Here is an 18,345-nt window from a genome sequence, read left to right as displayed (position 1 = left end):
ATAGTTCTCTCATTTCCATTATTCTCCTTATTGATCATCCGTAGATTGGTGCCCTCTGATCTTTACCAAAGATCTTACAAGGCCAGTATTAAAGTGTGAGCTCCACTTTGTGCCTTTCCTGCAGACACCACTGACCAGTCGCCTGGGAACGTCAGGAATGGACCTCTGACTCTCCACTTTCCTTTTTCCCCTCCTTTCCATCTGTCTGGGTGTAACTTTGTGATGGATGTCCTTGATTTGTTCTCCTCACCAGCCCCTCGTTGTCTTTGGAAGTCACAGCCGTCTGCGCTACTCCATGTTTTCAATGGTACAACAGCACGCCAGAGCAAATATGAATGTCAGCAAAATATGGGGTGTTGTAGCTAGTTGTTATTTTGTGTGGCATTTTCTGTTGGATGCCCTGTGTTTGGTGAAACCCATGCAGGCTGAATTTGTATGTAGCGTTCAAGATGATTCCGAATCCAAAGTTGCCAAGACCAAAATCGATGCAACTTAGTAAGTCTTGAGTTTTGCGTTCATTATTACTGTAATTTGTAATTCTTGGCACAAAATGATCAAGCGGTTGTGGACACACCACTGAGCTGTGTTAGATGGTCCTATAAAAAGACTTGAGATTTCTTAGAAAGTCTTTGGAGGGTGTTCTCGATATAGCAAAAGGAAGTGTTCTGTGTGTTTCTGTGCGCGTTTCTGTGTGTGTGTGTGTGTGTGTGTGTGTGTGTGTGTGTGTGTGTGTGTGTGTGTGTGTGTGTGTGTGTGTGTGTGTGTGTGTGTGTGTGTGTGTGTGTGTGTGTGTGTGTGTGTGTGTGTGTGTGTGTGTGTGTGTGTGTGTGTGTGTGTGTGTGTGTGTGTGTGTGTGTCACTGGCTCCTGTTGGTCTGTGTCTGCAGACCCACAAATAAACAGCAGTAAGCCAGCTGGAAAATAGGAAAAGCGCAGGCTTCTCTCAGCCTGTATTCGGGTTAATACAGTTCATGGGAAAAGGAACCAAACACCCACACATTCATACACACACTGTACATGTACTTGCACGTGTACACCAACACACGTACCACCATTCATCTGTGACTTTTAATTTCCCCATCCACACTGCACAGTGCCCAGGTGTCCGTTGTGGACATTACACTGTCGTTTTTGTCGATTTCATTTGGAATCTCCGTCGGTGCCAGTCACCAGTGTGTGTGTGTTTGTGTGTGTGTGTGTGTGTGTGTGTGTGTGTGCGTGCGTGCGCGTGCGTGCGTGTGTGTGCATGCACATCTGTGCCTTCAGTGTCCTGCTCATCCTCTTCAGCAGAGGTCACATGCGTGGGTTCATCTGTGTGCCAACATGGAGCTTCCTCGACCTTTTGGGTCTTGTCAAAGGTTCTAATGGAAGGAAACACTAAGAGGGCTTTGTCCACTGGATCCCAGCTGTGTCTCTATGTCTGCCCCTCTCACAGCCGATTCTCTTCTCTTTCAGTCCAAGTGTGTCTGTAAAGGCAGTGTGCTTGGGTGACACCACCTGGGCTGGTTCACTGAGACGTGTATCTAGGGGAGGATTAGGGAGAGGTTTACTGATGAGTGCAGATGCAAAGATATAGATTTAGGGACTTTCTCAAACCTGACCCTCCCCACTCCCACTCCATCACAGAGTCTATCCCTTTTTGAAGTCACACTCGCAGCTGAACGAGTGTAGAGTGTAATTTCTAGTAAAGCTTTGGGATGGAAACAGAAACCGTCATAACTTTTCATTTCCTTGGTTACTCCCAAGCGTCTTGGGTGGCTTTTTTTTTTTTTTAAACTCTGATATTTATTAGCTGAGCCCCTCTAAATATACAATACCCAAGAAACAAATGAACACTACAACTTGAACTGTTTTGTCGACCAAATAATTGTATATTTTATCCCAAATCCAATGTAACTTTTAAGTTGTTGTTAACATCTGTATGACAGTATTGCATTTGTCTCGTAGTTTCAACAGTTAACGAGTATGAGTATTCATACACAACATTGTGTGGCATTGCCCGTGGTCAGAAGGCCAGCACACATTAACGTGCACTCGTGTAGGGAGTGGTTTGAGAAAGGCCCCTTCTTTGCCCCCTAAAGATTTGTATAGAGTATTTTTTGGACTTGCAACACGTATAAAATGAGCCACAGTTTTCCAGTGAGAGTCCGTGATAAAAGGAAAATATCTATTCATTAGAGTTACTTATATTTACTTTACATTTTGTGCCCTTTCTTACTTCTCTGTGTCCTCCCTAGGACACCGCCTGCTCGTATTTCTTGCCAGAATCCTGTAACCACAAGGTCACAGGTTTGAGTGACCCTCCAACAGCAGATGTGTCCATCACCAACCATCTGTCCTGTCAAAATGTCCTTGAACAGAAGACCGGACCCCTACCTGTCCGCTCGCTGTAAGCAGTGTGGGCAGGGGTATCGGCTAAAAGCCTGAAATGGAAATGATGTAACAGCTGACAGGGGACATTTCAGCCAGTATGTTAACTGGCAAAGTTTAGCCGATAGTGTGGATTATTAGCTAGCAGTGTGCTGTGTTGAGTCTCCGCCAGACACTGACCTCACAATGACTTAGCTAGCTTGCTGCAGCTGCGGTTCTAATCATCCAATCAAGTCGCAGAAAGGGCCTGTCTGTATTTCGCTTTCAAACAAGTCAGGCCCAGGGAAAAACCCAACTCATCAGCCGGTGGTCTTTTCTCAGCACAGCCGACCAGTCCACAGGCCGGGTGATGTATGAGGAGGAGGGTGAGTCGGGGTTGATCGGAGAGGAGGGAAGGTTAAGCAGGATGTAGGGGGAGAAGAGCATCGACTGAGAAAATGATGGAGGGTTTCGGGTGAGAAATGGACGCAAACGTGAGAAAAATGCCTGCCCCTCGCTGGAGTCTCCTCAGTCATCTGATAAAAGTGGCACATTCTGGTGATTAATGCCCGGTGTCACAAGTCACTCAGAGTTTCATATTTTCATGTCTGAATGACAGGATTAACGAGATATACTGATCGGCGCGTGGGTGTTTGCTTCCCTTGTAGCTTTGGCCACATGTTACACTGTCCTTGATTTAACTGATATATTTTTTTTTTAACTTGTTGCAGCGGAAATTGAATTGAAATTTCCCACCTATTGACTCTTCAGTATTTGTATTCAGTATTCATCATTTCAGAGAGGCTGCTGCTACTTCTAAACTGAAGGTTTAAGCTTTAATTCACATTGTATGGTGCCGGAAGTTTAAATGTGATATTAAATAAACTGAAAACAGCAACGTTCATGTTATAATACAAAAAAAATTTCGGCAGCATACACAGGAAAACTGTATGACGCCATAACGGAACAAACTCCAAACGTGCTGTTTACTTCAAGCCTATGATAACAAACATGATGTTAACTGTAGCAGCTCATCATGACGTGCTTCCGTCTGCTCCTTGCTTAAATTGCCCTGATTGTCATCTTCTCAGGTTTCCTCCTCTGCTGAGAAAAGATAACATCCCTCACTCTATCTGTCCTCGAACATCCCCCCCTTTCGCTATCTTGCCTTCTCTAAATCCAGTTATCTCTCTGCTCTCATGATGATGATGACCGTTGCATATCTATTCAATCTTAAACAGTGCTGCTTGCTATTTCCTCTTTTCTTTTTTCACCAGAAAGCGATGCGTTGCTTTTTACAGCTACAAAAGTACCAGTCAGAACTAAGTGTAACCTGATATGTTGACATTTATGTGTCATATGTCAATAACGCTGCATGATTTATAGTATTGTCCATGAATTGAAGATCCTAGGTCCCAATAATGAAATAATCTCCAACTCATTAAAATTTGTGAATGATGGGATCTGTCAAAACTATCACTATATTAGCTATGATAGCTTGTGCTTAAATTCTCTTTCTCGCTTTCCTCTGAAGAATCTCAAAGAACATCCCCACCACTAAGGACGTGGAGCCACTGCTTGAGATTGATGGAGACATCCGCAGCTTTGAGGTCTTCCTCTCCTCCAGGACCCCTGTTCTCACTGCCAGAGATGTGGAGATGTTCCTGCCCTGCACCGTCAACCTCGACCCCAAACTCAGGGAGATCATAGCAGGTCCATACACACTCGTCATACAGTGCAGATGCGTGAAAAAATTAGCATCAAATGTCTTAGTCTAGTGTTGGAGTTGCTCAGTTGCCTTGGAGATGGTTTAACTGTTATTATTTAGTTGTGTGACAGCAAAACAAAAAGACAACCAAGCCAATTCCACGACAACGACAAGAAGACGTGGTTTAAAGCCTCAGACATAAAAATAAGTTTGACCTGATGTGTGTTTTTTTGGCTCAGAAAGACACAGCTTATTTGTTTTCTTCAAACCACTGACTGACCTGACTGTCAATAGCAGCATCTATAGACAGTGTTTGTAATTTAAAATTTTAAAATTTTAAAATTTGTATTGAGAAAACTTTTCAATAGAATTCGATTCTATCTGTGGTGGTGCATGTCTGAGGAGACCAGGGTTCAGGCTGGTTGATTATTGTGATTGGCCAGTGAGCCTCTTATGTTCACCCTGAATGACAGGCACAGAGAAAGCCTATGATACCTATAAGACTCTCAGGTCAAAAAACTCTGGGGCTCTGCTGCATACTCGAGATTAAAATGTTATAAGGCATTTTAAGTGTCATCATCATAAGAAGTGTGTGAATGTAGTGTTTTGTTTGTATATATATGTGGGTTAGAGAGATGTACCTAAAAGGCCTGAGTATACAGTAGCATGAAGAAACAAAGAGCTGTCCTGTATGTGATGTGTTGAATTCGGTGCCAGCTCATTTGGCAGACACATTACTGAGGAACATTGCAGAAGGGTCTGCTCTAAAATCGCCCACTGCTGGGGCTCTCAGAAACCTACAGTTTGCTTTTCATTTCCAAACAATCAAATGTCGAACAGGTTTCCACTACGACGCCGCGGGACAGGGACAATATTTTCCCCCCGCTGTCACCAGTCTGCCTCCAGTGTTGCACCAGATTTCACAGTTGCCATGACGTAATAATACCTTCGTTATTCATCTTTACTTTTGCCACAATGCGTCAGTGTCCGCTCAGCCTATACAAGAGTGTCAATGACGCCTGGTGTGAAGCTGCTGCATCATACTGTTATGAGACCACAGAAAACACACACACACACACAAAGTCTGTTCCATTAAGCCAAGGTTGAGTCACGGAGGGCGCAGCTGACCAAGGTCTACGACCAGACGTCCAGTCTGTGAGCACAGCGCTCCTCTTCTAAAATTGTGTCGGTGTGTATATGCTCTGCACATCCGCCATATGTGCTTATTTGTGTGTGTTTACTCTGGAGTGCGCAGGTATTTTCACCTCCACACGTGTCCTGTGGGAGCGGAAGGTGACCAGCGCTCTCGACCAATCATCCCAGACCCTCCCCTTCCTCCACGGCCCGTCGGCACTTGGTGCCCAGTGTCCTGTGGCCAGCCAGTGGGCAGTGCTGTCAGTGATACCCGCCCATGAGGCTGACTCACATCATAAGGCCCCCATTGTGTTCGCAGGCTGGATTGGGTCTCACTCAGTGTGTCATTCAGCAGCCACTTGTATAACCAGGAGACATTCTGGTGCCTGCTTCTGTTTCTGGTTCGTACTTTCTTGCCAGCCACACAGAGCCACTCTGTTCTGCCTCTGGGCTTATTTGACTTTAATTTGGGAGATTTCACCAAAGCTCCCTTCTCAGCTCCCACTTCGACTCAAAGTCAAATTGATTTATGTGAAAACAATTGTGGTTGAGTGCTTATGAGACAGTGTCTATGGGTTCACATGGTCTCCGTTGTTTGTTTACATGGGCCATTTTGTTTGTCCGGGACGGCGAGGCGCTCCGTGTGCCAGAGTCGTCACATGGCTGGTATATAATTTGGAAAACAGAATATCAGCGAGCCTGCTGGTTCATGGGCAAACAGAGTAATAGCAAATCAAAATGGGGACGTAATTCTCAGCGAAAGGTTTTTGTAATTGTAACATCTGCGCTCTTTCTCTCTCCAGCTTTTAGTTGTTTGATCATCTTGTATTTTGGATAAGGGGAACATGTTCAGGAACAATGTTCTCGTTGTATTCCCCAGCGCTTGGAGAATCAAGCAGTTTTGCTCTTGTGTGCGTCGATTGTTTGATATGTGGATTCACAACTGTCTAAACTCTCTAGAGATGATGAAATAACGCAAAATTATTAATGTGTGGGTGGATCTGAAGGGTCTTTATAGTCATCGCCAAGACATGATCAGCAGCATTGCAGATAAATGGTTCCTTCTCTCCCCCTGCTCTTGTTTTTCTTTTCTTTTTTTTCACACTGCTCTTGTCATCTCTTAGATGTGCGTGCGGCCAGGGAGCAGATGCACATGGGAGGGGTGACCTATCCCACGCTGCCACTGCAAGAGGCAGTGCCCCGTCCCCAGTCAGGTTACGGCCAGCCCTCCGCCGCCTGCTCCCCAACAGGCTCCTTCACTGGATCCCTGCCTCCTCAGCCCCACAGTGCCTACTTCAGTGGGATGACTGGCCCACAGCACCCCTTCTACAACCGGGTGAGACAGAACGGAGTTTAGACGACCAGTCCTCTACCTACTATTTAGGGTCCGTCAGGAGTCCACATTGATGTAGAAAAGCCTGAGTGACACACACTGATCCCCACAAGCAAAGACAACCACACCTTTCTGGATTTAGCTGCTCATAGCAACCCACTTGGCTGTTACAACTGAGTCGGTTGTGCAGTTGACAGATCTCTGTTTGTACCACGTGACAGTGCCTTTTGAATAAGCACCTTACTGAGCATGATTAAGTTAGCATTGTTATCATTTCCCCTCTGCATTTTTGTCATATGTACATGCCTGAGCTCCCTCATATCATTTTATGATTTTCATTTTGTTTTTACCTCCTCTCCTCTCCACATTTCTTCCTTCCTTCCCCCATAGCCTTATTTCCCCCATCATGTGTATCACCAGCCTCGGCATTACTCCCACCATGCTCCCTCATCCTCGCATCATTCCATTAAACCACTCGGCCAACCCAAGGACACCAGTGGACTTGTAAGTAAAGAAGCGGCGCTAGATCGACTCAATGTTTTCTTTTATGTTGCATTCGAGCAGATTGTACTGTTTGTCGCAGTTACATTACACAACAATATCGTCGGTGTGATTGGATTTTTTTAAACGGTTCCGGTCTTCTTCATTTCCCTGAGCAGTTTCCCAGCAGCACCAGCTACGTGAGGTGTTATTCTGTTTGTAAAGATAATTTCCTAATTGTAATTAAAATTACAATGACTCAGGCCGAGTACATACTCCGATTGTATTGTTCAGTATTGAATATGCTATGAGGTCCATTGTGGCGACCCACAGCATTACCTCTTCTCTCATCTGCCTCTCTCCTCCGTACTTCCGTCTCCTCAGAGTGACGTCTTGTGTTTTAATTTATATTTTCCATTAACTCCTGATCTTTTTAATAACACAATTTTTCTGACACCAAATCCAGTGTAAAGTTAAAGATTAAAGTATAAATTGAGTTCAGTATGAATACAAACTTCATTAGCCCCTCTCTCTCTCTATACACTCCTTTTCTCCCTTCTGTGCCCATGTCAGGATGTTATTGCAGAGGATGCCAGAGAAAGCCTCCCCTCCCCTCCCTCTGACCCCGCCATGGTAACCCTTACTAACATTAGCTGACGCATTAGCAGATATGCTGCACACGTACAGTTGTGGAGGTTATGCCAAAATGTAACCAGTTCCTCTTGATCTACCTGCTGTCCTGATTCTTCAAATTCGTTTTTCACTGATTGTGTTGCATGTATAAAACGCACGCCTGTACGTGTGCAGACGACTTGTGTTGTTGCTGTGGTTTATAAAAGCAGAGAGAACAGATATAGATAGTCACTCTTGGCCGCCCGCCGCAGAACACTTTACAATAAATACACAAACTCCAGCATCTGTAAATAAAACACGCTGAATGAAGTTAACTGTGATATTGGCAGAGTAGCAGTCCCCACTTTCTTAATGGGTAAATTAAATGTGGTTAACTCACTTCAGGAATCCATGGCGTTACACTGAAAATAAATTTCTAAATCCAGATATTCACACATTTCAAGAGAAGGCAGCCACTATTAGAACAATTTAATGATAACACTACTCTTCTCCACAAAGCCACTTATCAGTGCGCTGCCAGCAAGCTTTTAAAGGAGCTGTATGAAAGATTTAAATATAGATAACTATGTTATGTTCCCTCCCTCTATCTCTATCGTCTGTATGTTTCTATTTTTACATTTATTAAAATCCTTTCCTTTATACCTTCATCGCTGTCTTAAATTTTTGTGCCATCTTTCATTCCCCCTGCTTTTTTGTCTCCTTTGTTCCTCGGTATACATTTCCTCAGTTTCCTCCGTAATGTACATTAGCCCATCTTATCCCTTTTTTTGGTTCACACGTTATCTTTTTCTGCAGTGCTCATGCATGTGTGCCTGTATTTCTACAAATCTGCGAATGTGGATGTGTGTGCACACCGCTCATTTGTGCGCGACTCTTTGTCATATGTAAGCAGGCCTAGCCCAGTGTAATTGCCTCGCTGATATAAGTGTGAGTATGGATTCCTTGGCCTGCTGGGATTATCATCAGAGTATCTGTTGGTGCTGGCAAGACACACACACACACACACACATACACACACACACACACACACACACACACACACTGACAATGAGCCCAGCGCTGGAAGAGCTTATCTCCTTACCAAGACGCTTCCTCCCTCACAGAGCTCTGTTTCCTCTCCCCCATCCTTCTGCCCGGCCCTGAGCTCAGCCCAGCTGTAATTACGGTCTTATCACACACACACACTGGGAGGGTTCACATAAACACACACAAACACACACCAACACACACACATGCAGACACACCCACAGACATTTACGCTTTTGCTCATGTTCTTAGAACACATGCTCGCAGTCTGAATCGAGGAGTCGTATTCAAAGCCCTTTCCTGAAGTGAAACCTGCTTTCTTTTTTTTCTGCGCAGTGAGATGTCTCACTCTCTCACTTTCTCGCCGTCTCCATCTCGTCCACTATCCATTCTGTCTGCAAACATTATGACTGAGAAAGCCCGCTGACAATAGCGAAAAACAAAATCTCCTTGTGTAATAATTCAACTTCCAATAGCCTCCTCTTTTCCCGTCTGACGAGGCCAGCCGACTATGGGGCAGCTGTAATGTCTGTCTGCACCGTTGTCAATGTCTCTCCTGTCCCCCGATGATGACTTCAACATGTGTCTACCCTGTGTCTGTGTTTTCTGTCTCAATTTCTGCTTCCACTCTTTTTTCACAGGTACCGTCCCGGCTTAATAATGTCATGACTGTCTGTGTGTATTTTTGACTGATAGTTTGTCTGTCTGCTTCTCTTTTTTCCCCTCCTTATGAAGCATTTAAAGTCGCTACCTTACAAAATAAAGAAGGTACACACTTTGATTTCATCACTTTCTTGACTACATTCAGCATTTTGCCCACCTTACACCTATATCTGCCTCATATTTAATGCTAACACTGGTTCATTTAGCATGCTGTAGAATGAGATATAGACTCATCACTAGGAAGTCAAAACATATGTGAAGGTTTCTGTGTTGTAGTTCTGTAGATTCACTAACATAGTTCCATTCCAGAGAAGAAACCCTCTATTTTCCTGGACATTAACAATAGTTATATTTTAGTTTTCATCCTCTTGCCCACCACTACACAAAGTTGCCACCCACTACTGTGTTTGAGTTGCTTATTTTTGTCTAACAACCACTCACATTCCAACTAAGCTCAGTTCTGTCCCTCGAAATCGGCACCAAAGCGCAAAGGAAGGCGTCGTCTGAAGCCATTTCTTAATGGTGTTCGTAGCTGGGAGAGAACAGAGATGAAGGAGGGGTGGGAAGAAGACATGGGGACAGCGAAACAAGTGATGTAAAAGAGAGTAGGTCAAGGCAGGAGGCTGAGAGGGAAGGAATGCGAGAGGAAGGGAGGGAGGGAAGGAAGGAACGAGAGTGAAGTTACACAAAGACGAGCAGAGCCGGCGGGGTAGAAGAAAGGGAGGGGAGCGGGATGGAGGAGGGTAGTTGGTTTGTTTAGTTTGTTTGCCAGCAGGGTGGCATGTTCGCTGTCTGTGAGGCCTTCGACAGCATCAACAGGCCACTGGTATTAGTCACATCAAGCCTCGTCGCTCCTCACCGGCCGCCGCTCCAGTGAGGCCCAGCTCTGTGGCGGCGGCTCACAGACTTCCAGACTCCATCCTTTAAGTGTTGTGCACCCACTTTAGTTGCTTATGTATACACTGAGAAAAAGGGGAATAAGAGCAGGTGACAGTGTATTTTGATAGGTTGACAGCTTTGTTTACTTTTACACTTGCACTGTGTGACTGATAGAGAAAGTTACTGTGTGGGATTGTGGTTTTGTGCGCCGCCGTGTGCCTCCCAGTAACCGACCGACCTGCATGCGTCTTTGCCAGTAATTGTTGCTCAATTTGCCCCAATCGACGGGTCAGAAGGAGTGATGAGTTGCTCTAACATGAGTGTGGGAGTTTGTCCCGGTAACCTTGATTCACGGAAAACTCTCTGAATAAAGTTGTCTGCTCTCTAATTATGTCTGCACGTGCTTGTGTAGCTCCCTCCTGCAGTGCTGCTCAGCTCCATGAACACAGCTGCCGTGTGCGAGCGTCTCACACAGATGGATGGAATCGACTCCAACATGCTGCCTCAGTACACCTCCACCATCAAGAAGGTTTGTCATAACGTTCAACGTAATGTTGATGTCTATTAAACATGATTGTGCGTCTTATTGTAGAAGGGAAAAAAGTTTTCCGACAGTCTCTGACACTGCAGATACTTAACGTATGTTATTTTCATATTCTTTGCATAGTTTATCTCTCTTTGCACTTCTTGTGTTGTAGTTTTTTTTTATGCCAGCTTAAAATTTTTTGCACATTCAAATTCAGTCAATGGGTGAACTCAAGGTCCGTCCTTTCCCTTGTCTGTTGCAGGCTAATATAAACGGTCAGGTGCTGACCCAGTGCAACCTGGATGAGTTGAAGAAAGAGATGGAGATGAACTTTGGCGACTGGCAGCTCTTCAGGGGAATGGTGAGACCAAACTCCTCACACACTTGCCTCAGCTTGATAATGTAATATTGTTGCTCCATGGGTATCGTATGTATAACATACAAAGTTGCAAAAGGGCTAAAAATAAGTTTTTCTGGTTGAGTCAAATCAAAAGAAGTGGGCCTAAATGATAAAGAAAGCATCAGTCCATCTCCGACTGTAACACCCACCTTTTCATTTCTCTTTGGAGTGAAGGCCTGACAATAGCGAATACATTCTCCTCTGTGATACTCTGCAGACGGTCAGCCTGCCGGGGCCGTCCTGCTGTTGATATGTGTCAGCTCCTGTTTATTCCGAAAAGAAGCAAGACAGAATCACATAATACGACAATATTGGGATAGGAGATGTTATAATCCGTATTACAAGAAGGGCGCTAGTCACTCGGCCTGGAGTCCAGTCGTCTGATCCGGGGCTGAAATCACTAACACATGTAGCTCGTCTCCTCTACATCAGATGTCAGTCTGTGCTCCTAATACCAAACCGGAGCACTGGATTGGTCGTGTTGTGCCGGAGATCTGATGCAGGTCAACACATAGGAGCAGCTTGAAAGTGCAGCGGCCTGACGGCTCCGTGCACTAAACAGTGTTGTGTTGCCAGGACGCAGCCATCACAGCCATCTGGTTCAAGATGGCTGCCTGTATCTGTATGAAGGGAGGTTATTGTTGAGTAGGAGTGGATGGCTGAATAGCTCTACTTAAGGAACAGCTCACAGTTCTCCACTCGCAGAGCACATGCTTTTGTTGTTGCTGCTGTCGAACATTCTGTATCATGTGCTTTGACAAAACATGTTTACGATTAACATTTTAAAGTCCTGAAACCTAAATCAAGCGAGCACTCAATAGAGCACAGGACTCCGCCAAGGCTGATCTCTGTCCCGCAATGGGGAAAAATTCTTTCCCTCCCAAAATGTAATCACCTGTTACCATGGCCAAGGTGTACTTTTGATAAAAATGTTTTCCAAATCCATCCATAACTTTTTGAGTAATCCTGCTAACAATCGGATAAGCGGACATATCACATAACCTCCTTGTCAGAGTGTATGTTTTGTTGATCTGATGTATTGAGTTGTGATGTTTCCCCAGGTGATGGAACAACGTCATGCTGAAAGTCAGGCTCTGCTCCAGGACGAGTCTCGAGCCGTCAGCGAGCAGGGCAGCAGTGTGCAGCACCACGTGGAGCCCAGCAGACGACCAGGAGCGGCCCCGCCCGAAGCAGCGGCTTTCAGCCTCAGCCTCAGCTTCGAGGAGCTCAGCGGAGCTGGACTGGATGAGCCTCGGAGGCTCAGCAACAACTCCCACTGGCAGGTCAGTCGTCCGGTCAAGGAGCTGTGTGGGAGATGCAGGTGTGAGCATGTATGCGAGTGTGTTACACTCACAGAGCGGGATCGCAAGGTCACGCACCCCCAAACTGTCACATGGCCACACGTCCCCGGCACCAAGCGCCTATTTAGTCAGCGTGTTACTGACCTCAGTGGTTTTGCGGTTTTAAGTGAGAGAAGAGAGCGGCAGAGGAAGCTCATGGTGTTCTCTTAAATAGAAGAATTAGAAATACACACATGCACACACTGTGCAGAGCAGCAAAAGGTGTCAAGGGGCCCCATGTTTGTTATTTTCACCTTCCCTGTTGCCACATTGCAAAAATCTCCAAGACGCGAGCAAATGTTTGCACCTTGACAACTGGCTCCGTTTCTACTTTATATGATCTCACTTTTTGATATGTTTCGAATTTAAATCGGCCGACACGGAAAACACACCGCGGCTTTAATCGCCGCTCAGTCTGCGCTTTTTTCAAGCAACTTTTTACTTCTAATATTGGTTGCTAATGCAGTGTAACAGCCACCTTTCTATATCCGTTATACCAAACGTCATGCAGTATACTGTAGGTTAACAGCCCACAACCATGAAACCCTCTCACTCGAACATATTCCTCAACAAACTCAAACGCAGGAGTTCACAATCCGACCCGACTCTGTCTTGTCTTTTGTCAGGTGGCAAATCACCGCACCTCAAGCATGTCCAGCCTCAACTCCCAGGAATCCTCCAATGACATCTGCAAGCTGACAGACAAGCAGCAGGCCGAGTATCGCGATGCCTACAGGGAGTACATCGCTCAGATGGCCCAGCTGGAGATGTCGGGCAGTGGACGAGAGAGGCCCGTGCAGCCCCACCCTGGTCAATTCCTGCAGGCTGCCAGCTCAGAGGACAAAGGGGTGGGTGGACAGTCACAAGTACACTGTCGAGTTTTTGTCAATGCATCACTGGCGACATGAATACTTTAGTCAAATCAGAGGAGAAGCTCCCCCGCTGTCAGGAAAATAACTTGTGGTAACCGTTGCCATTGATTTGTGTCGGCGTGTTTCTGAGGTCAGCCTGTATGTTATGTTATTCTAAAACTTATGTTTTTACTTCTCTGGCCTGTGCAATGGCAAAAGTCTTTTTCTGGCCAGGGAAAGGGGAAATCACTGCTTCTTGCGATTCTTAATTATTGGCTTATACTCCTCGTTTGTCTTGGCACATAAGAGAGAGACAGGAGTCCCCTCTGCAGAGGCCTCTCTGCCAATAGCACGGGATACTGTATATTTTCATACTGTTATTCTCATTGAATTCTCTCCCCATTCCTCAGGCCAAGGAAGGAGCTGACCAAGACGGCCGCAAGACCCTCACCAAGAGAGGCCCAAAGACCAGCGATGCCACAGACTTCCCCCCGGGGACCGAGGCCCCGCCCCTAGACCCCATCAGCGAGGAGGACGAGAAGCTGGACCACAGCTCGTCCTCTAGGACTCCGGGCTCCAGGAAGAAGGGAGCTGGGTCGTACTACCACAAGTTACCAAACGATGAAGACTCGGGCCCGGAGGAAGCCGACAACACCACACCTCTCCTCCACAAAGAGACGAGAGGCGATACTCTTTCATCCGAAAGGGCCTCCGAGCACACCGGGCCACTGACCAAGCCTGGCTTCCTCACTGAGCTCCTCCTGGATAAGAAGGACTCGTCCGACTCGGGGATGCGCTCCGGTGACAGCTCCTCGGACCGCTCCTTGGAGGAGGCTCAGGCTTACAAAGAGGGAGATCCTCCAAAGCCCAGTCTGATCGAGCTGGAGCTGGAGGGGTCGGTGAAGAAGAGGGGCCTCCTGCCCAGCAGCCTGAGCGGCCTGCAGGACGCCACCGTGGCCCGCATGTCCATCTGCTCCGAGGCTCCCTCCGAGGCCAGCCTGATGGCCAGCAGCCCCGATGAAGGGTGGCCGTGCAGCGGGATCAGCAACCTCAATCGCACCGAAAGCAACACCACGCTCAATAACAACACGAGCAGTCCGACCGACACCAACACCAACACCAACAACAGCCGTCAGCAGCAGCAGGCCAACATCACAGGCACACAGTCCTCCTTCTCCTCTGGCATTGACGTCTCCCCAGCCGTCATCATCACCCCCGGTGGCAACAGCAGCACCAGTAACACCACGGCCGCCACCATCCACAACCAGAACCTGCGCACCATCAGCCTGGGAGACGAGAGGGAGAGTGTGCTCTGAAGTGCCATGTGTGTTCCTCATTCTGAGAAGCGACGCCTAGGCTGATGTTCTTGATGTTCTGTTAGGTTGAGAAAATCTCAAACGTTCATGTCGTGATGTCTTCTGAAGAATTAGAGTAGATACGTGTTTTATTGTTAGGATGAACATGTAGGAAGTGTTGGCTGTGAGTAGTATACGTCCGTAGTTACATTTGTATTCCATTACACTGGAAGTGCAAAGGTCAGGTCAAAGTGAGACCTTTTATCATGTTATGGGACATGTTAGTGTTCCCTGTGTTTCCATAGTAACTGTGTGGTTTCTCCCTCATGTGAATGTGGTGCCGTAACGTGGACATGAACTGTTACATGTTGTTAACAATAGTTATTTACAGGTGCAGCTTCAGGAAATTAGTGACAATATCAAGTAAATGTCAAATAGATGTCAGTGAAGACCGTGGTGCAGTGTGTTGTCAGCAGTTTGTGTGGTAGAAGAAGTGAATGCACTCGACTGAACAAGGGGTAAAGTTCTTTTCCAAACTTCCTTGTGAAACTGTTCTGTGAATCAATAAACTCGTTGACCGCGTGGACCCAGCGTCATGTTTTCTCATAGTCTCATTGTTCCATGTCTTGCAGGAAACTCAGCCGTGTGCTGCGAATTCCCGCAGAATGGGACTCGGCTGATTAATACTCAAACTTAATCTCTTCTTTTTTAACCATTGAATATCTTCTGTTGCAGTTTGAGGGACAGACCCCTAACGTGCGTCACTGGAAGGGGTTTTCATGTTGGCCGATAGATGGCGCACTCCCCATACAAACGCGCTGCAGGCTGGTGGCGCTGGTCAGGACCGTCAACTACTGAGAGCAACTGCAGCTCAGTGACCCCGAAAGCAGGAGTCGTCAGGTTTGTTCGTTTTTAAGTGCTTTTACTTTAGATGACAATTAATGTATAAATAAATCAATATTTGAAAGGGTTTCCCCCCCCCCATCCCAGCAAGTGTCCTTCGGGATAATTCATCAGATGTGGCCCTGCAGCCTCACGGGCCTGTTTGTGGTGAGAGAAGTATTCGAGGAGCGTTAATGTGAAGGTGATGATGATTGACTGGTGCAGTTTTTTCGGTATTTTTTTCTTATTCTTGCAGTCTTCCGATTTCCTGCAATGTTCATGTGTTTTTTTCAAGGCACCAAGTAAAACTGTATCAAATGACAGAAGAACTTTTGATGGGGGGAAGATTTGGCACTTTAGGAAAGGTAACGCATCACCGGCCCAGTTTCACCACAAGTTAAATTGCCAAGTCTTTTTTCTTCTTTAACACAGCCTACAGCCCATAGCATTACTGGTTCAAGCTGTCACGCTAAAACCCATTTATGTTCCATAGCATGTGAGGAAGTAAAAGTGCAGCCATTGTGCCCCAAACAACGCGTTAATGCAACTGTGGGCCTCCGGGTCATGTTTGCCTCGGGGGGGAGTGTTTCACTGTAGGTCACACGGTGCAGGTCTGATAAGGACGCTTTGTTGTGGACTTGGTTTCTGAAGTGTCACATGTTCACTGCAAATAAAGCGCTCCGTGTCCATGTAGGCTACTTATGGGGTGGGGGGTGTCATCTGGATGCACAGCTAGGAAACTGATGTCAGCACTGGTTTCATTCTGCATCAACCCCCCACCTCCCAGCCAAAGACTGCAGCCCCCCCCCCCAATGAAACATGTGGAAATTGTGTTTTTTCCGATTTATTTTTGTATAAAAAAGGTACAATTTACATTACTTTTATAAAAAGTCTCAGCATAATTAAGTACAACATTACACTTTTGCAGAAGTTTCAAATTCCTGCAACTATACAAGATAAACTCCCGATAAGAGTTGACAAGGTTTCATTCTTTCATTTTTACTTTCTTTTTTTCTTTTAGTTAAACAACGTCCAGTCCTTCATGTGCCAACAATTCTGACAAGACAAGACTAAACTTTTTACAGTAACTAACCAAGTTGTCTTTTTTTTTTTTCTTCTATTCACGTTCCCAACTCCGCAAAAAAAGCGAAGACTTCAACAAGGAGAGGGACGGGGGGGTGGGGGGGGGGGGTAATCCTTGTGACAATAATCTCGTTTTTCCTCCCACTGTCGGGAATATAACGCGCCTTCCATTTCCAGAAAGGACCCACAAATAAAAATAATAATAAAAAGTCTTAAGTTAAATAATAATGAAGTGTCCATAGAAAACAGAAAACACATCACATAAGATTGTCCCATAATAAGCAAAAGTCTTTTTGATTTCAGCGTCAGAAGAGAGAGAGAGAGAAAAAGTCCAGGCCTGGAGGACAGAGGTTGGAGTAGGGGGGTCGAGGGCGAGGGTGGTGGTGTGGGGGGGAAGTCCTGCTCCCCAGGTCCTGCGCGTGTGTGTGTGTGTGTGTGTGTGTGTTTTTGCGTCCTGACCAAACACCTGCAAAAGATTGAGAAAGAGAGAGGCGTGTTTAGAAAATGCAAACAGGGCAGAGATCCGGACAGACTGGCGCCAGGGAGGAAGCCGCAGTTTTTAACATTTAACCAAACACTCCCAATACTAAGCAAACCCTGCGACACACACACACACACACACACACACACACACACACACACACACACACACACACACACACACACACACACACACACACACACACACACACACACACACACACACACACACACACACACACACACCCCCCCCCCCCCCCCCCCCCCCCCACAATCTGGGGAAGAATCAGCGTAATTGCCGCTCAGCTGGCGCCTGCCCACTTCTTGTACCAATTATGTGCAGACATCGTAGTAGCAGTAATCCAAACAGCCATTATTTCTCCTGTTGCAGATGCTCTTCATTATAGACAGAAGAGGGTATAATACAAACCCGGGCGACTACTACTTATGTACAGTAACCCAAAGCAGCCTGGAGCCAATACCTCCCTTTTCCCCTAATTCCGCACAGCCTCCAATGCAAAAAGATATATATATATATATATTAATATCTGCCAGCAAAACATCACAGCAGATGAGTCTCCGAAATATGTTTTTGATTAATGCGAGAAATCTTTGCATCTGGGTCACTTTTACACTGACACTAAAACCCCTCTCTTCTTCAGAAACACTCGCTTTTGAATACATGTCTGCTTTGATAATAGAAAAACAACAGCGATCCAGAACTGGATTCGAGTCGAATCAACTGTGTCGACCGACTTTGTGTTGCAGCAGCACGTTGTCGTGCAAGCAGAACAACACTGAGGGCTCCTACAGCGACGGGAGACGACACAGCCACACGAGCAGGGGGGCAAACATGCACTCGGCGGTAATTCTCCAGCCCCCCTGCTCCGGCAGACTGAGCGACAGGCTGCAGCCGGAGCCTCGGAGCCTCGGAGCCCCGGAGCCTCGGAGCCCCGGAGCCCCGGAGCCTCGGACAGAATGCAGCAGCAGCAGCAGACACGAGCAGCAGACTTACCGCTTCTTAACGATGCAGAGTCCGGCTGTCATCTGTCAGCAGCTCTGATGGCAACTCCGGAGACTGAAAACAAACAAACAAACAAACAAACAAACAGAATGTTAATTCTTTTCTCTTTTTTTCCACGCAGCATCTGATTCCAAGTGCCTGACGATACAACATCATGCGGGCTGGGAATTCATCTTCCTCATCCTATTCTGAACAAAAGAAAAAGAAAGAAAGAGAGAGAGAGAAAAAAAAAAGAGCCATTTGCTTTTCTAACAAGCCAT

The 18,345-nt window shown here is 46.3% G+C and overlaps 2 protein-coding genes across 5 annotated transcripts in view; one reads left to right on the top strand and one right to left on the bottom strand.

The window, feature by feature from the left end:
* The window catches only part of kidins220a (kinase D-interacting substrate 220a), a 43,893-nt gene extending 28,691 nt beyond the window's left edge, over positions 1-15,202 (top strand). For 3 of the 4 annotated variants that reach the window (XM_035611380.2, XM_035611381.2, XM_035611382.2), the window contains exons 24-32: positions 3,883-4,061; positions 6,315-6,526; positions 6,914-7,027; positions 7,577-7,636; positions 10,617-10,733; positions 10,993-11,091; positions 12,192-12,413; positions 13,097-13,318; positions 13,732-15,202. In XM_035611380.2, the coding sequence (XP_035467273.2) occupies positions 3,883-4,061; positions 6,315-6,526; positions 6,914-7,027; positions 7,577-7,636; positions 10,617-10,733; positions 10,993-11,091; positions 12,192-12,413; positions 13,097-13,318; positions 13,732-14,637 (2,131 nt within the window). In that variant the 3' untranslated portion in view covers positions 14,638-15,202. The remainder of the gene's footprint in view (positions 1-3,882; positions 4,062-6,314; positions 6,527-6,913; positions 7,028-7,576; positions 7,637-10,616; positions 10,734-10,992; positions 11,092-12,191; positions 12,414-13,096; positions 13,319-13,731) is intronic. The other variant, XM_047337570.1, reaches the window with a different exon arrangement.
* Positions 15,203-16,326: 1,124 nt separating this feature from the next.
* id2a (inhibitor of DNA binding 2a) overlaps positions 16,327-18,345 on the bottom strand; it is a 2,633-nt gene continuing 614 nt past the window's right edge. Inside the window, exons 2-3 of the mRNA XM_035611386.2 lie at positions 18,077-18,139; positions 16,327-17,047 (exon numbers count right to left, since the gene is read on the bottom strand). Of these exons, the coding sequence (XP_035467279.1) occupies positions 18,083-18,139 (57 nt within the window). The 3' untranslated portion in view covers positions 16,327-17,047; positions 18,077-18,082. The remainder of the gene's footprint in view (positions 17,048-18,076; positions 18,140-18,345) is intronic.

This window comes from Scophthalmus maximus, chromosome 15 (assembly GCF_022379125.1).
Source record: "Scophthalmus maximus strain ysfricsl-2021 chromosome 15, ASM2237912v1, whole genome shotgun sequence".
NCBI lineage: Eukaryota > Metazoa > Chordata > Actinopteri > Pleuronectiformes > Scophthalmidae > Scophthalmus > Scophthalmus maximus.
Note: the sequence above shows the minus strand (reverse complement) of the source record. Positions and strands in the feature narration are given on the sequence as shown.